Genomic DNA, 18924 nt, shown 5'->3' on the forward strand with positions numbered 1-18924 from the left:
TGTTATTATCCGGCTTCCCCCACTAGAACGCTAGCTCCAGGACGGCAGGGATTTTTCATTTAATTTTCTTTTTTGACTGTTTTGTTCATGGTGTGACTTTGCCTTTATAGCAGTGCTTGGCACATTGCAGACGCTCATGAGATATTTGCTGCAAGAATGAATAATGCGCTTGCGGAAGAAGAGTCAAGATTAAATTAGTGTAGGTCGAATTTCGTCTAAGAATCCTATTAATCTCCTCTCTTACCCTTCAATTACTTGCGAAGGGGAGGGAGGGGCAAGCGAAGGGGAGGGAGGAGAAAGCCCCGCCCCTCGCCGCAGAGAGCGCACAAACGCAGTATATAAGGCCTTCCAACGCTGCGCTGTTAGAGATTGGTGGGCTGGTCAGGTGAGCTTGCGCTTCTCTCGTCGATTCCGCGGCGTCGGCGCTTGTCGTGTGCGTCATTTCCGGACGGCGCGGGACGGAGCGACTAACGGCCGGCAGAGCAACATGCCCAAGTAAGTAAGGGTCCTGGGATCTGGGGTGGTCGCGGTCGGTTTTTCTGGCCTTGTGGGAGGGTGGAGAGTGGGTTTTGGTTCTACAGGGAGCGAACCTGGGGAAGGTGGGGAAAGGCTTGGCCCTCTAGACACCATTTTCTGAATGTGGAGTAGCCCTCGAAGGCAACAAAAAAAGCATGGTTTGTGTCAGGGAGTCTTTAAACGTGTTCGAATTGTGAATTTTTTTTTTTTTTGCTTTGTTTTTTTTTTTACATTCAGTGAACATCGCTTCGGTAGCAGGTTTTCATCTTTTTTTCTCTCCCATCTGTTTCCAGGTTTTATTGTGACTACTGCGATACATACCTCACCCATGACTCTGTAAGTGGTGTTTCTATTTATAGTTTTAAGGACCCTTGAAAGTATTAATTAAATATTTGTTTATGAGTTAGTTTGTGCTTTTCAGCCTGTTGAGGTTGAGGGTTACTGCTTGGAGAAAATAACTTGGGATATTTATTTTTCCACCCTTCCTGTAACTGTCTTCATAATTTGAGAGCATTTGCAAGAGCTGTTAGTCTTCAGCAGTCAGTGCTGTTTTTTTTTTTTTTTTGCATGTGCAAGCACAGGGAATCGAACCCGGGTCTCCGACATGGCAGGCGAGAACTCTGCCTGCTGATCCACCGTGGCCCGCCCTAGTCAGTTCTCTCATCGAAAACTTAAAATGATAAAGCTTTGCCAGGTTTGAAGATGAGAATAGTTTATGACTAACAGAAATTACAGGAAAATGCCCTAAAGCTTGAATATATGATTCAATCAAGGCTCTCAAGTATTGTTGATTAGATTTGAAAGAAGGCTTTGATTTGATTAAAAACTGCTTAGCACATTATAACGGCAACTAAGATTGAATGCTTATGGGTGCTCGGCAGTGTTTCATATGCTTTGCTTGTATCATTTTATTGCCCGTGGTGATCCCCTGAGGTTAGTTTATCTCCATTTTACTGAGGAGGAAATAGAGGCATGAAATGGTTAAATAGCAACTTGGGTGTCACAAGATCAGTACGTTGTATAGAGCTGTCAGGTGAACCCAAGCAGTCTAACTCCAGAGATTCTGTGCCAGGAATTTTCAGTTTTTGGTCTCTCTTTAAAAATACTGGACTTTTTGTGCCGGTGGTACTTTCACAAACATGGTAAATACTCCTAAAAGGTGCCTGACTTTCTGTAGGAAATGTGACAAGTACCAATTCCATGTGAGATTGTGAAAAAGTACAAAAAGATGCCTTTTTTTTTCTCTGTATGCTGAGAGAAAGCAGTGCTGTGACAGGAAACAGAATGGCAACAGTGGACAGACTAAGGAGATTTTTTGAAGGAAGCCTAAACTTGTGTTGAGGCTGGAATGCATTAAGCCCAATTGCAGATCTAAGAGAATGTTGGCTATGAAGAGACAATCATTTTGAACTGTGAAAAGACAGTATGAGAGAGGGTCACATGATTCACTTTTAATCTTCATCTCTTGTTTTTTTATGAAGACAATAAAATCTTTAGGTTATGTTAAAGCAAATATATTGGGCTAAGTGAGCTTTTTATTTGTATATCAATATTTGCCAAAGTAACAACAACAGATTTTTTACTGTAACATAGATAGTGTTTTAAAAATGAAAAATGTCTATTTTCCAAAACAAAATTTAGAAAGAATAGCTTTTTTACATTTTTAAAAATCTCTTTAATAACTGACCTAACGGAAGATAGCTGGATTCTTATCTGCTTTTGCATTAAAGCTTTTGGAATATGTTGATTTAGTTTGAATATGTGAAGAAAATCCAACCTCACATGGATATGTATTTGAAAAAAAAAAAGTAGTACTTTAGTAGCCTTTTTGAATAATTAAGGATGTTCTTTAATATTACACTGAAACTCAACATGTGGTTAGTTGCAGGGTGGAATCTGAAACCATAGCACACTTTTCATACACTGTTTAATTAAAATTCACTGGTCTGTCTTGCACTTTGAATGGATGCTTTACCATGCTTGATTTTGTAACATGGCACATTGGTCATTTGGAAAATATTGGTTCACTGAGTTATGCAACTCTTTCCAAATGTTGACACATTTAATTATATAATCAACATTCATGAATGTCACTAATCAGAAACATTTTTGGGAAGTGTTGGGAAGCTGTCAAGCTGTTGGTGCCAGATACAGGTTTTCTAAAATTCTTGTTTTGGCTTGAAAGCCTGAGTTTTATCATTGGCAACACATACTATAAAAAATTTTCCTTATCACTTCATTCATTTTTGATAAATCTGAATAACCAGGTTTTTTTCTCAGTTGCTCTTTCGATAAAAATGATGTTCCATCAAAGAAGCAGCTGGTAGAACTCACAACTTGAGTGTGAGCATGCTTGCTTTTCCTTGAAATAACCATATTTGGCATGCTTCTTTAGTGCTTTGTGTGTATTTCCTATTTTGTCATCCAAAGTATTAAAAAGAACTAAACTCAGGATTTAATAAAAATAATTTTACTGCCTTATCAAGGACAGTCTTAGTGAAACTATCTTTTTTTTCCTCCCCTGTGAGTACATGGCAATGAAGAGTAATACAATGACCACTGTGTACATTAAGGGTACCACAGCCTTGATTTGTGCTAAAGTACCAGGAGTTTGGCATCATCAGTACATGTGTAAACACAGTTCAAGAAGAAAGTAACGTTTTGGTATTGTGAAAATGGTTTCACCTGTAGATGTCTGTGGACCACAGTCTTTGCTGCCTGTGGAGAAACCTGATTAAATCAGTATTTTTCACTATCTGGAATAATAACTGCTAGAACTTACCCTACGTTTTCTCTCATTACTTGATTTGGAATTCTTACTAAGACGTGGTCTGATAATGTAATTCAGTCTTAACAGTATTTGTGGAACATTAAGTAGAGTATTTCCTCTTGAAGAAATAATAATTCTGAATATCATTATAGATTGCCATTGAGGAGTCTTTGCTTATAAATTGGCATTGGTAGTAGCAAGTCAGTCCTTCCCAATAGAGCCCCAGTCTCATTTCACTGTCTGTAACTACCTCTATGTTAAGCCACTAGTCATAATTTTCTGAAACTGGCAGTGAAGAGGTTATTCCTTACTACCCTTTGGGGGCACAATGTTGTCATATACCTGTACTCATCTTCTTGACAGGACCAGAATTCAGAGAATTGAAGAGTATGTTTTTTTTTTTAATTTTTAATTTTTTTAAATTTTAATATTTTTGTTGTCAAAACTTAACATACAAACATATATTCTTGACATAAAAACATTCATATATGGTGTACAATCAGTGGCTCACAATATCACCACATAGTTTTTTTATATTCATCACTATGATCGTTTTTTGAACATTTGCATCATTCCAGCAAAAGAAATGAAAAGAGGGCAGGCCACAGTGGCTCAGCAGGTAAGAGTGCTTGCCTGCCATGCCAGAGGACCCGGGTTCGATTCCCGGTGCCTGCCCATGTAAAAAAAAAAGAAATGAAAAGAAAAACTCATACATACCATACCCCACACTCCTCCCTCTCATTGACCACTGGTGTTTCCATCTACCCAATTTATTTTACCCTTAGTCCCCTCTATTTATTAATTTATTGATAACCTTTTTTTTTTTTTTTTTACTCATCTGCCCATACCCTGAATATCAAGAGCATCAGATACTAGGTTCTCACAATTACGCAGTCACTTTGTAAACATTCTATCTTTATACAGTTGTCTTCAAGAATCTAGGCTACTGGAACACAGCTCAACTGTTTTAGTACTTCCCTCTAGCCACTCCAATATACCATAAACTAAAAAAAGATATCTATATAATGCATAAGAATAACCTCTAGGATAACCTCTCGAGTTTGTTTGAAATTTCTCAGGCACTGAAACTTTATTTTGTCTCATTTCTCTCCTCACTTTCGGTCAAGAAGGCTTTCTCGATCTCTTGATGCCAGGTCCTGGCTTATCTCAGACTTTCTGTCCCATGTTGCCAGGGATTTACACCCCTGGGAATCATGTCCCACTTAGGGGTAGAATGCAGTGAGTTCATATGCTGAGTTGGCTTAGAGAGAGAGTCCACAGCTGAGCAATAAAAGAAGTTCTCTGGGGTGGGGGGATGGTGCAATGATGGCTTAATGGCAGAATTCTCACCTGCCATGCCGGAGACCTGGGTTCCTACCCATGCCAGTGAGGGGCAGGAAAGGTTCTCTAGGGGTGACTCTTCGGCCTAATTTTTAATAGGCTTAGGCTGGCCTTTGCAGAAATAAGTTTCATAGGGATAAACCCCAAGATTGAGGGCTTGGCCTATTGATTTCTCTTACTGCTTGCAAGAAGATTAAGAATTTGAAGAGTATGTTTTGATAAGAAGTGTTCTTTTTATAAAAAACCCTGATTTTGATTTTTTTTTTTTTTGGTTCATGGGCCAGGAATTGAACCTAGTTTCCCACCTGGTAGGCAGATACTCTACCACTGAGCCACCCATGTACATTTTTTTTTTTTTTTTTTCTTTTTTTTTTTTAAAGGAAAGACAGAGAGAAGGAAGGAAGGATAGAAGGAAGGAAGGAAGGAAGAAAGGGAAACATTTTTAAACATTTTCTTGTTTTATTGTATTCTGTTTCTCCGTTTTTGTTACATGGGCTGGGGCCGGGAATCGAACCGAGGTCCTCCGGCATAGCAGGCAAGCACTTTGCCCGCTGAGCCACCGCGGCCCGCCACCCATGTACATTTTTATAAGAAACATTGGGAACCCTTGTAATACTGTGTTCTAAAGTGAAATCTTGTGAAAATAGTACTTGATTTCTTAGGCATGATTTTATTAGGCTTAAGGCATTAATATTGCATTAATGTAAATAGTGGTTTGGAAGATAGAGAGCAATATTTTGAAATGTAGGCCATGAAAAGAAAATCTCTGCCCTTGTGATATATTAGTCATATCTCTTGCACCTAAACTACCCATATGATGCAAGGATATACTAGGAGTGAGGTATGTAGCAGTGAGGTGCATCTGATTGAGATCTGGGTTCCGGGCCTATAGGTGGTAAACCTATGTGCTTTCAGGCAAATGACTTACCACTCAAGGCCTCAGTTTACTTTTTTGTAAATATAAAATAATAACCTTATGATTTTTTTGAATCAACTGTTGAATTATAATTTACATTAAGTGAAAGATACATATTTTAAGCATAAAATTTGATAATTGTCAAAGAATTACAATTTGGAGACATCCCCTAGCAACACCTAATCTGATTTTTATCACTAAAAACTAGTGTTGCTGATGTTAAAACATCATGGTAATGGAATCTTTCAATATATTATCTTTCTGCATATGTCTGACTGTTTTTGCTCAGTATAGTGTTTTTGAGATTCATCATCTACATCACGGATTTGTTATTTTTTATTTCTGAATTGTATTCCATTGTTCCATGCCTATATGATTTTTTTTTTTGATATTTGAAATACAACTTTATTCTGATTCTAAACGAAAAGGATGGTAATGACAATAACAAATAAGACTTCACCACTGAATATTTGTGATGTGACTGTAGCAGTCTTATATTTGAAACTCAAAAAGAAAACAATTGTGTTTCAAAACAGCTAAATACGCAGGTCCAAAAAAAGGTTTTTTTTTTAAACTGCCACATTCACTCCGAAGCCCATTCATCTCCTTCAGCATCCCAAAGATTAAGCACATGTTCTGCTTAGCTATATAATAAAGTGGCAAACACGCTGCACCACTGACATCACAGGACAGTTGCCTATAAAACTAGACTTCTGACGCTGGGCTCCAGCTTCATTTTCTCACAGGTCATCATCCTCATCCGGCAGAGCAGTTGTCTGAGCAACCTCTAAGTCATGCTCATACTGTGCTGCCAAAGCTGGGTCCATGACAACCTCTGGTGGGGCAAGAGCAGGCATGGTAACAAACTCCAAGTTAGGGTCACCAAGCAGTTTTCTAGCAAGCCAAAGGAAGGGCTTTTCAAAGTTGTAGTTACTTTTGGCAGAAATGTCATAGTACTGAAGATTCTTCTTTCGGTGGAAGACAATGGATTTTGCCTTAACTTTCCTGTCCTTAATATCCACTTTGTTGCCGCACAACACGATGGGGATGTTTTCACACACTGGTACCAGATCTCTATGCCAGTTAGGCACATTCTTGTAAGTAACTCTTGATGTTACATCAAACATTATAATGGCACATTGGGCTTGGATGTAATAGCCATCTCTCAGTCCACCAAATTTCTCCTGACCTGCGGTATCCCATACGTTGAATTTAATAGGTCCTCTGTTGGTATGGAACACAAGGAGATGCACCTGAACGCCCAAGGTGGCTGCATACTTCTTCTCGAATCACCAGTCAGATGACGTTTTACGAATGTAGTTTTTCCAGTACCGCCATCGCCAACCAATACAAGTTTAAACTGAACTTCGGGTTCTCCTTGGGCGGCCATCGCGATGGTTCTTCCAGAAGCGTCTCTGTCCCCCATCTGACTCCTATATGATTTTTATGACAATTAAGACAATGCTTATAAAATATATAGTTTGGCCCCTGGTGTGTATTAAGTGTTCAATAAAATAAAAAAAAATTTTTTTTTTACTTAAAAACAAAAATTAAATATGTGGATTTTATTCTGTGTCAGTTATAGTTCAGTAAAATTGTTAAGAAAAGGACTATTAGAGACAAACGTTTGTAGATGGTTTGTTTACTCTGTATTCTAGACTCATAATTATTTTAAAAAGCATTCTCATTAGTAGTGTTGTTTAAATATATGTAGACTGTATTATTTTCAAATGGAATAGTCTAAGCAAGTGCATTAAAATGGCATTGCAGTCTAGATCAGTGCTAGGCAAATTGTTTTTTAAAGTGCTAGATTGTAAATATTTTAGGTTTATAGACCGTATGGTCTCTGTTGCAGTTAGTCAACTTTGCCATTGTGGAAGAAAAGCCATAGACAATATATAAACAAATGTTCTGTATTCAGTAAAACTTTTTCACAGAAACAGGCAGCTGGCCTGTGGGCCAACCCCTGGTCTAGATACTAAATATAGTAAATTAGCACAATATGTTACAGAACAATGCTTCTAAGTGATCTTTAGAACACAGTGCTATCCACACAACCCCTATAAAGGTAAGTCTTTATAAAATTTCTAGTTGTGGAAGTATGTTTCTGTGACTGATAAGACTTTTTTGTTTTACAGCCATCTGTGAGAAAGACACACTGCAGTGGTAGGAAACACAAAGAGAATGTGAAAGATTACTATCAGAAATGGATGGAAGAGCAGGCTCAGAGCCTGATTGACAAAACAAGTATGTTTCAGTCTCTTGTGATGTGGTGGAATGGTCCATTCTTTCTCATCCCTGTCTCTGTTGTTTTTCAAAGAAGCAGTTCATTGATGAATGATAAATAGGGGTATTAGGATATGTCGAAAGAATTGGAAGGTCGTTGGTTTCCCAGGGGTATAGGAACACATTGAGATTAATTATTGAGGTTAGAGCAATCAGATATTGTCTAGACTGGGAGGTAAGACAGAGAAGGATCAAGTTGTGTAACATTTTCTCTGTAGACATGGACAGATTTTGTAGCAAAATTATATAATACCTTTGTAGTAATCCATAGTTTTTTGTTTTTTCAACTTTTTTTTTTATTGTATAATATACAAAGCAAAGAAAGAAAAATGCAATAGTTTTCAAAGCAGTCTTCAACAAGTAATTATAGAGCAGATCCCAGAGTTTGTCATGGGCTACCATAATAATCCATAGGTTTTTTTTTTTGCATGGGCAGGCACCAGGGATTGAACCCAGGTCTCTGGCACAGCAAGCGAGAATTTTGCCACTGAGCCACTGTTGCACTGCCCAATCCATAGTTTTTATACCTAGTTTCCTCTTGTAACAGGAAAAGGTGAAGGATGTGATAGTAGTCCTGTTCAAATAGTTTGAGATGCTTCATTTGGGTTTCTCATTCCTTGAAGTCCTAGCAAGAGAAGGGTTCACACACACAAAAAAAGAACTGATGTATCAAAATCGTCTGGTTATGTTTTGGGCTCTTCTTGTTTGTACATGCCGTATTCTTTGTTAATTAGGAATATCTTTGTTCAAGCTCATTACATCCAAGGCACTGCCAGGGAGATACTGCATGTCTTCTTTAGATTATCCTAGTATGTTTGAAACCTGGCCATTCTTAATCATTCATTGTATGCACAGCCAGCAGGCAAATGGGAACTTTGTGATGTGATTTTAAAAACCCATAAGTGGAAATACAAGTTATGAATCACCCTATCCCTACTCCCTACCCCATACCCCAGTTGCAGCAGTTATCAACTTGTGGTCAAGGTCACTCTTGTTTCATTTATACCAAAATTCTCACCTTGTCATTTGCATTTTGGCCTGGATAAATTCTTCATTGTTGGGAGGCTGTCCTCTGTATTGTAGGATGCTTAGCAGCATCACTGGTTTCTACCCTCTAGATGTCATTAGCAACTTCCAGTTGTAACAAACAAAATGTCTCCAGCATTGGCCAGTGTCTTGAGGGGAGTAAAATCACCCCTAGTTGAGTATCACTGCATTCCTTCATCTACCCCCACTCCCCCTCCTGGATTATGGCAGTGCAAATCTCAGACATTGTACCATTTTATTTGAAAAAATGAATTATGATGTATTTTTTCCACTTGAAAATATGTTATAAATTTCTTGCTGTTAAAAGATTAGCATTAAATTTTCTTACTTATTTTTCATATGTAACGAGAATATAGGATGGGTAATTTTTTTAAATGTATTTTTACTGAAATATCTTTATAAACCGTACAGTGCATCCAAAGTGTAGAATCAGTGGTTCACAATATCATCACATACATAGTTGTGTATTCATCACCATGATCATTTTTAGAAATGTTTTTTTCATTTTTTTAAAAATATTTTTATTGAGAAATCTTCACACACATACAGTCCAACCATATTATGCAATCAGTGGCTCACGATATCATCACATAGTTGTGTATTCATCACCATGATCATTTTAAATATTTGCATCACTCCAGAAAAAGAAATAAAAGGGAAAAAATAAAGAACTCATACACCCCATACCTGTTACCCCTCCCTCTCAGTGACCACCAGTATTTCTAGAAATGTTTTTAATGGAGGATTTTTGGAGAAGATGAAGTGAGTCTTCAGGGACACACCTCATGATGTCCATGGTTATGTTGACATTGAGTCTGCTGCTGAGACAGCAGCTTAGCCTCTTCCTCTTCAGTTTTTATCAGCTGTCCTCCTATGTTGCTTATAGGAGGTGCCTTTTTGATTGGAAGAACCCTTTTTGATATAAAACACCATAAACCAGTACAGGCGCTATTCAGAGACATACAGATAACTATTCATAAATTGCCATTCTGGGTCATTCTGTATGGATCAGGTCTACTAATCTGGTGGAGTATGATATGAGTGCCTAAGTTGCTGACAGCACTGAATTGGGAAGGTTTTAGGTTCATGAAGAGACTTGATATTTGGAATTTTGTTCTAAAACCAAAGATAAGTGATCTTCAGGTTCTGTTGTTTGATTTGTGCCTTATCTAAACTAAAAGAAAAAGAAAAAAGATGATTGTATTGGACTTTTTTTTTTTAAGGATTATAATCTCCTTTAGGATAGTTTCTTCCACATCTTCTAGCTCAGTGCATTAATTTCAAAACTGGTAAACCAAAATAGTTATTATTATTACTTAATACAGCATATGTGGAAAGAATAAGAAGTTTTATAAAATCTGACCCTTGAGCATGTATCACACATGTATCAAAATTTTCACTCAAAATTCTGAACAGCTTGAATTGGTTATAAACCACATCTAAAGATTAAAGGTGACTTTCTTTCTGTAAAAGACTTGGATAGGTAAGAAGCTTTCATTCCATTTTCACATAGTATGGCCATAGAAATGCTAGTTACATAAAAACTTTAAAAAACCCAAATGAATAAACCAATTAATTGTAGTATTAGCTGGTGAATACCTAAAGTTGATTTAAAAACAGTAGAGACCATGATGTAGTAACTTTAGATGAATGCTTGCTAGAGTGCAATGACTTGAAACTTTTACAGTTTTTTTAAAGAAGTTATTTTAATAAATGGGTTGTCGAATTCTTATTGTATGGTGTTTTTCCCCTCACCTTTATCTTCAAAGCTGCTGCATTTCAACAAGGAAAGATACCTCCTACTCCATTTTCTGCTCCTCCTCCTGCAGGGGCGATGATTCCACCTCCTCCCAGTCTCCGTAAGTTTAAAGTTTATTTTAAGGGGTCTATCTAGGCAGACTATTCTTTAATATTATAGATTATCTCACAGTTAGCTTTCAAACACTCATTAAATGATTACATAGTAATAGTAAATAACTTTAGTAGTTTAATTTCTGTGATAGCTTTACAGTTAACTTTTGATTGTACTGTTATTAGGATATTATATTTGTGATAACCCAAGTGTGAGTCTGGGAAAGATTCGATTGGACAGGTCAGAATATATCTGTAATTAGATGAATTAATATATGAGATAGGTGTTACTGGGTACATAAAATTTTTTGTTGCTTTGAATGCAATGCTGGAAGATTGGAATAACAGAAGTTCTTCAGTTATCCCCCCTATTTTTTTTTTAACTTTTTAATTTTATAGTATAACATATATAGCCCCCTATTTTTAATCTACCTAATACCAATATATTTTGAAAGATAAGAATTGCATAGTTAGAAGTGGGAGTAGATCAAAAGTTACTGGTTTCTGAGAATGTTTATTGCTTTTGCATTGCAAACAAGAGGTGATTCAGTCACTGGGCAATGAATCCTTTCAGATTGAAATTGAACTTAGATACCTAAATTCAGTCTTGTAAGTAATTATGAATATAAACACAGAGATAGTTGTACACTAATGCACGTGAACCACCAATGACCCACTAAGTCCTTCCTGGTTAGGTCTTGGCCCACATCTCCCAGGTCACATCTCTCTCCTACTCTGCCCTGACTGGTGGGCACTCACTCTGACATATATATACACAACATACAAAACAATAAATTTCAAAGCACATCGCAATAATTAGCTGTAGAACAGATTTCCAAGTTTGGTATGGCTTACAGTTCTACAATTTTAGGTTTTTACTTCTAGCTACTCTAAGGTACTGGAGACTAAAAGAAATATCAGTATAATGATTCAGTAATCATATTCATTTGTTAAACCCTACCTTCTCTGTGTAGCTCCACCATCACCTTTGGTCTTTCTTCCACTCTTTAGGGGTATTTGGGCTATGGTCATTCTAACTTTTTCATGTTGGAAGGGGCTATCGATAGTAAAGGATAGGGAATGGAGCTAGTTGATGTTCTAGAGAGGCTGGTCCCTCTGCATTTCAGGACGTATCTGGTCTAGGGACATCTGAAGGTTGTAGTTTTTGGAAAGTTTCTCTAGTGCATGGAACCTTTTTAGAATCTTGTCTAACTCCCTAGGTGTTCTTAGGATTGGCAGGAATGGTTTTGATTAGGGTTTGGCAAGCTGTGATAGGTAGCAGTGTCTGACTGAAGCTTGCATAAGAGTGACCTCCTGAGAAGCCTCTTGACTCTGTGCAGTGCCTTTTTAAAATTAAAATCTCTTGAAATTTTTTTAACCTGGTGAACCTGGTTCTTGTTTCATTTTATACTTCTGTCTAGGCAGTCTTGTTCTTCCTTTTTTAGTTATAAAGCAATTAGAGTTTTATGGCATGCTGAATTTTGTGGATCTGTTATTATAAAACAAACCTTAATGGGTCTATTACAGCTTAAACCAGTTCATGACTCCCTGTTAGTTTCATTAAGCAGAGTAAAATGTCACTGTGTAAGTAGAACTTAACCCCATACCCTGATCTTTATTTCAGCCGGCCCTCCTCGCCCTGGTATGATGCCAGCACCCCATATGGGGGGCCCCCCCATGATGCCAATGATGGGTCCTCCTCCTCCTGGGATGATGCCAGTGGGACCTGGTGAGTTTTAATCTCTTTCCTTCTGGGTGCTGCATTGTGTTTTAGTTCTCCAATTAAATGGATTTCTTAATTGTCTGTTTAAATATACTTTTGCAAAAAAGTTAAAATTGATGACTCTAAGTATTTGATTTATCAGTATACAAATACCTTGTGTTAATGAAAGAATAGGATGCCGCCTTTTTAATTCTCCTTTCCTCTTGTTTCCTTGCTTCATCCTGACTTTGGGGTCTTTTATAGTAAAAAGAAGAGTTTATGAGTTTGTTCCATTAGGTTGGGGGGCAGGTTAGATATATATATACTTGTGCTGCTACTTTTCTCATTTTTTACTTGTAATAGAGATGTCTCCTGTTGCTAATTTAATCTTGCAGGTTAACTAGGCCAATCAGTATATGAAAAAGGTCCTTATGTTTGATAGTTGGTCTTTTATTCAGGAAGGGGGAAATAATTTATGCCTCAAACATTTTGTTTTAAAGTAAATATATAAGTATATTAGCCTGCAGATCTTTCTGATGGTCAGACCTTTACTTTGAGAGTGGGTGTACTGATGAGAACATTGTCACTTTATAAACCAATAAACCAAATGTATAATGTATACTTTCCTAGCTTTAGTTTTAGTTTTTTGATGTGCTAGAGACCTTGTGAAACGTCTAGTTCAATTTTATGATCATCTTGCCTTCCAGATTTGCAAACTTGTTTTTGGATGATTTACCTGAGTCTTTCTAAGTATCAGTTTAGTTTTCATAGAAACAATTCTTTTTTTTGCATTTACATTTTACTGGTTTGCAAAATGGTTAAATTATGTAATAAGTCAACTGATATAGGTTTGGAAACAGATGGAACTGAAGCCTCAACTGGTAATAAAAGTTGCAAAGATATTAAAATTGCTTCTTAGGAGTATTCAGTATGCCTATTATGGGTATCACTTAGAAGGATTCGAGAATCTAGATAAAGAGAGTTCCTCTCTTACTGGATTGTGAACCCACAACACAGGCAAAGTTATTTAGATGGCTTTTTTTGGTAATCTGAAATGAACGGTTTCAAATTCAGATTCTTAGAGGGGCTTAGGAACTGTGGTGAACTGAGGAATGTATGGCTCTTCTAAAGAACGTTTCCAGAATTCAGCTTCAGCTACAGTTTACATTTGAGACTAAAAGAAGGCTTGATGTTACCAGATCTTCTGCTTTGTTTTGTTTTAAGCAAAGGTAAAATGATTATCAAGATAAAGTGGTAAGATTATGGGATTTGTGTCAAAATAATTGAAATAATAGTTGGGGGGCAAGAATAGGAAGGAGTAGGGGTATGGATAAGTGATATTGGCCATGGGTTCCTAATTGTTAAAGCTGGATGATGAGAACATAAATGTTCATTGTACTCTTTTTTCTGTGTTTGAAGATTTCCATAAAAGTTAAAAAAAAATGCATTTAGACAATCTATGCGATATCCAGTTGTTGGCAGCTTTGGATTTTCTGTTTTTGCACATATTTGTGTGTTGCTTCTCCAGATTAGGCTGTATTCAACTTTGAATATGGTTTTCTCTTGACACATTTGCTGGAAACCTTTCATCAAAATTATTTAGTCAAAAATAAATAATTAGGTAAAATTTGATATGTAAAAAGAATATATATTACATGAAAATTATGAGGCATAATAAGTTGAAGGTCCATGAACCTACTACCCAGCAGGGAAAGTAAAACATTACTAATTCCGTGCAAGCTGTCTGCATTTCTTCCCACCCCCGTTTTTCTTCTCACTCTCCTCTCAACTGTAGTCTTATTTATTCCACTGATATATGATGAAAGATTTTTAACAGTTCATTAATAGTTTCTAAAATATTAGAAAATCCAGATGTGTGTGTGTTTGCTAATTCTTATAAATCACATTATTGCCTATTATTTTCTTGAATTGAGCCAAGTGTGGGTGCTAACAGGTTCTCAGCATGGGCCTCCTGTTCACTTTTCCTCCAAACAAATGTTTAGTGGTAAGATTGTTCTCTGTGCCTGTGTACATTCATTAAATAGCTCTTGGTTGTAACTGATTAAAAAGAGCTGACTAAATAACATGTGACTTAGTTGTAAATTTCCCTGAGTGAGAAAAAAAGGTCTGTTTAGGGAACTAGTGTCTGGTGATTTCTGGAAAACAGTCTATTAATAGTTTCCCCATTACTATCATGATCGCACATGGTTATTGTGTTGACCTTTTGACTTTTTGTTTGAGAATGTCTGAAATAATTTATAGATGTGATGAATGATGAATTTATTGCATTGCTTCTGTCAAGTATGTCTTTTTTTCCAATATTTTGCATGGGGCTCGGGTAGGCAAGTTTAAAAATTTTTTTTTTCTTAATTGAAGTCCCATCAGATTCTTATCATAATTCTTTCCTTTGTGGTGTTCTACAGCTCCTGGAATGAGGCCACCCATGGGAGGCCACATGCCAATGATGCCTGGACCCCCAATGATGAGACCTCCTGCCCGTCCCATGATGGTGCCCACTCGGCCAGGAATGACCCGACCAGACAGATAAGGATAGAGGGGAACCTTTTTGAATCAGTTTTATATTACTTGTTCTACTTCACCAGGAGATATGGTGCTGTGACTTTGGGTGTTTTCTAACAGCATGACAAGGAAGACTTGTTCCCCCTTCCTATCAAAGAGAGCATAGTTTTGGAGGAGAGTAGTGGGACAAAATAAAAATGTAATTTTCATTTGTATTATGAAATATGAAAATAAAGTTGTCAACTCTTATAGTTAAAAATGTAATTCATTTTTTCTCCCCTCAGTTTTCTTTGTGTGTTATAAAGGAGATGAAGCATTTCAATTATATCTGTCTAGCTCAGTGTCTCTTTAGCATGATTTCTACATGAGATTTTTTTCCCTTAGCTATAGAGTATGAGTCCCTTTGGTCACACTGCCTTTATTTTGTTATATTCCAGGCTGAAAACGGAGGATATTATTAGGAAAGCAACTATAAAATAAGTTATTGGCAATGTTAATTTTGAAATCTAAAGTTTTTTTTTTTAATATGGGCAGGCACCGGGAATCAAACCCGGGTCCTCTGGCATCACAGGCAAGCATTCCTCCCTGCTGAATGCACTGTGGCCTGTCCTGAAATCTAAAGTTTTTGCCATTTCACTTTATAAATGGGTGTTTTTGTTTGTTAAACTACCAGAATGCAATATACCAGAAATGGAATGGCTTTTAAAAAGGGAATTTATTAAATTGCAAGTTTACAGTTCTAAGGCCATGAAAATTTCCAAATTAAGGTACCAACAAAAGGTTACCTTCACTCAAGAAAGGCTGATGCTGTCTGGAACCCCTCTGTCAGCTGGGACAGCACCTGGCTGGTGTCTGCTGGGGTCCTTGGATTCTGGACACTTCTGTCGGCTAGGAGGGCACATGGCGACATCTAGCTTTCTCTCCTCATTTCATAAAGCTTCCCCAGGCCGTTTTCCTTCTGCAGTTCCAAAGACCTTTGGCTGTGTAGGCTCTGTCAGCATTGAGCTTTTTCCAAAATGGTTCTCTCCTAAAGGGCTCCGGTAAGCAACCCAACCTTGAATGGGTGGAGACACATCTCCATGGAAACCTTTTAATCAAAAGTTACCACCCACTTGCTTGCCACGCCAGAAACCTGGGTTTGATTCCTGGTGCCTGCCCATGAAAAAAAAAAAAAAACGTTACCACCCAGACTTGGGTGGGTCACATCTCCATGGAAACAGTCAGAAAGATCCCTCTCAGCAATATTGATTGAGGATTCAAGAGCCTAGCTTTTCTGGGGTAAACAACAGTTTCAAACCAGCACTTTGGGAGTGAAAATTATTAACAGCCTCTGGAGAGGGTGGTTTGATGATATCTGTTAGAATTACAACACATAAACCTCTTAACCAAACATTTCCATGTCTAGGAATTTGTCCTACAGATAGATTTACATAGGAATAAAATGGCATGTAAAAGATTTTCTTGTACTGCAGCAAAAGATTGAAAGTAGCTTAAATGTCCAGTAAAGGCAACTGATTTACCAAATATGGTACATCCAGATAGTGGCATAATATGCAGGTTAAAACAGATTAAGGAAGTTCTGTGTCCTAATAGGGAAAGATCTCCAAGGTATATGTTGTTTTGCACCTGGGTTTGTCCATATAATAACCATCACTGCCCTTCCTTTTTTTTTTTTTTTTTTTTTGGTTTTTTTTTTTTATTAATTAAAAAAAGAATTAACAAAACAATTAGAAATCATTCCATTCTACATGTACAATCAATAATTCTTAATAACATCACATAGTTGCATATTCATCATTTCTTTCTTAGTACATTTGCATCGATTTAGAAAAAGAAAAAGACAACAGAATAAGAATTAAAACAATAATAGAAAGAAAAAAAAACAAAAAACAAAAAACCTATACGTCACATGCAGCTTCATTCAGTGTTTTAACATAATTGCATTACAATTGGGTAGTATTGTGCTGTCCATTTTTGAGTTTTTATATCCAGTCCTGTTGTACAGTCTGTATCCCTTCAGCTCCAATTACCCCTTCTCTTTTTTTTTTTTTTAATTAATGGAAAAAAAGAAATTAACCCAACATTTAGAAATCATACCATTCTACATATGCAATCAGTAATTCTTAACATCATCACATAGATGCATGATCATCATTTCTTAGTACATTTGCATCGGTTTAGAAGAACTAGCAACATAACCGAAAAAGATATAGAATGTTGATATAGAGAAAAAAATAAAAGTAATAATAGTAAAATCAAAACAAAACAAAACAAAACAAAACAAAAGCCTATAGCTCAGATGCAGCTTCATTCAGTGTTTTAACATGATTACTTTACAATTAGGTATTATTGTGCTGTCCATTTTTGAGTTTTTGTCCTAGTCCTATTACACTGTCTGTATCCCTTCAACTCCAATTGGCCATTATCTTACCCTGTTTCTACCTCCTGCTGGACTCTGTTACCAATGACATATTCCAAATTTATTCTCGAATGTCCGTTCACATCAGTGGGACCATACAGTATTTGTCCTTTAGTTTTTGGCTAGACTCATTCAGCATAATGTTCTCTAGGTCCATCCACGTTATTACATGCTTCATAAGTTTATCCTGTCTTAAAGCTGCATAGTATTCCATCGTATGTATATACCACAGTTTGTTTAGCCACTCTTCTGTTGATGGAGATTTCGGCTGTTTCCATCTCTTTGCAATTGTAAATAACGCTGCTATAAACATTGGTGTGCAAATGTCCGTTTGTGTCTTTGCCCTTAAGTCCTTTGAGTAGATTCCCAGCAATGGTATTGCTGGGTTGTATGGCAATTCTATATTCAGCTTTTTGAGGAACCGCCAAACTGCCTTCCACAGTGGTTGCACCATTTGACATTCCCACCAACAGTGGATAAGTGTGCCTCTTTCTCCACATCCTCTCCAGCACTTGTCATTTTCTGTTTTGTTGGTAATGGCCATTCTGGTGGGTGTGAGATGATATCTCATTGTGGTTTTGATTTGCATTTCTCTAATGGCCAGGGACATTGAGCATCTCTTCATGTGCCTTTTGGCCATTTGTATTTCCTCTTCTGAGAGGTGTCTGTTCAAGTCTTTTTCCCATTTTGTAATTGGGTTGGCTGTCTTTTTGTTGTTGAGTTGAACAATCTCTTTATAAATTCTGGATACTAGACCTTTATCTGATATATCATTTCCAAATATTGTCTCCCATTGTGTAGGCTGTCTTTCTACTTTCTTGATGAAGTTCTTTGATGCACAAAAGTGTTTAATTTTGAGGAGCTCCCATTTATTTATTTCCTTCTTCAGTGTTCTTGCTTTAGGTTTAAGGTCCATAAAACCGCCTCCAGTTGTAAGATCCATAAGATATCTCCCAACATTTTCCTCTAACTGTTTTATGGTCTTAGACCTAATGTTTAGATCTTTGATCCATTTTGAATTAAGTTTTGTATAGGGTGTAAGAGATGGGTCTTCTTTCATTCTTTTGCATATGGATATCCAGTTCTCTAGGCACCATTTATTGAAGAGACTGTTCTGTCCCAGGTGAGTTGGCTTGACTGCCTTATCAAAGATCAAATGTCCATAGATGAGAGGGTCTATATCTGAGCACTCTATTCGATTCCATTGGTCGATATATCTATCTTTATGCCAATACCATGCTGTTTTGACCACTGTGGCTTCATAATATGCCTTAAAGTCAGGCAGCGCGAGACCTCCAGCTTCGTTTTTTTTCCTCAAGATGTTTTTAGCAATTCGGGGCACCCTGCCCTTCCAGATAAATTTGCTTATTGGTTTTTCTATTTCTGAAAAATAAGTTGTTGGGATTTTGATTGGTATTGCATTGAATCTGTAAATCAATTTAGGTAGGATTGACATCTTAACTATATTTAGTCTTCCAATCCATGAACACGGTATGCCCTTCCATCTATTTAGGTCTTCTGTGATTTCTTTTTAACAGTTTTTTGTAGTTTTCTTT

At 36.9% G+C, this 18924-nt stretch overlaps 1 protein-coding gene and 1 pseudogene across 1 annotated transcript; one reads left to right on the top strand and one right to left on the bottom strand.

The window, feature by feature from the left end:
* The first annotated feature begins 369 nt into the window (after nt 1–369).
* SNRPC (small nuclear ribonucleoprotein polypeptide C) lies at nt 370–15208 on the top strand. The gene is made up of 6 exons (XM_077161534.1): nt 370–495; nt 810–852; nt 7682–7790; nt 10646–10735; nt 12352–12456; nt 14853–15208. Exons 1-6 carry the CDS (start codon nt 488–490, stop codon nt 14975–14977), a joined length of 480 nt encoding a protein of 159 aa, XP_077017649.1. The 5' UTR covers nt 370–487; the 3' UTR covers nt 14978–15208.
* Nucleotides 6063–6969, bottom strand: LOC143684519 (GTP-binding nuclear protein Ran-like; annotated as a pseudogene).
* Nucleotides 15209–18924: the final 3716 nt, after the last annotated feature.

The sequence above is a fragment of the Tamandua tetradactyla genome, chromosome 5 (assembly GCF_023851605.1).
Source record: "Tamandua tetradactyla isolate mTamTet1 chromosome 5, mTamTet1.pri, whole genome shotgun sequence".
In the NCBI taxonomy this organism is placed as follows: Eukaryota; Metazoa; Chordata; class Mammalia; order Pilosa; family Myrmecophagidae; genus Tamandua; species Tamandua tetradactyla.

Excerpts from the sequence above, each read along its gene's own strand:
- SNRPC (XM_077161534.1), top strand. Across the intron at positions 853-7,681 it reads CATACCTCACCCATGACTCT|CCATCTGTGAGAAAGACACA; the intron begins GTAAGTGGTGTT and ends TTTGTTTTACAG. Across the intron at positions 10,736-12,351 it reads TCCACCTCCTCCCAGTCTCC|CCGGCCCTCCTCGCCCTGGT; the intron begins GTAAGTTTAAAG and ends TCTTTATTTCAG.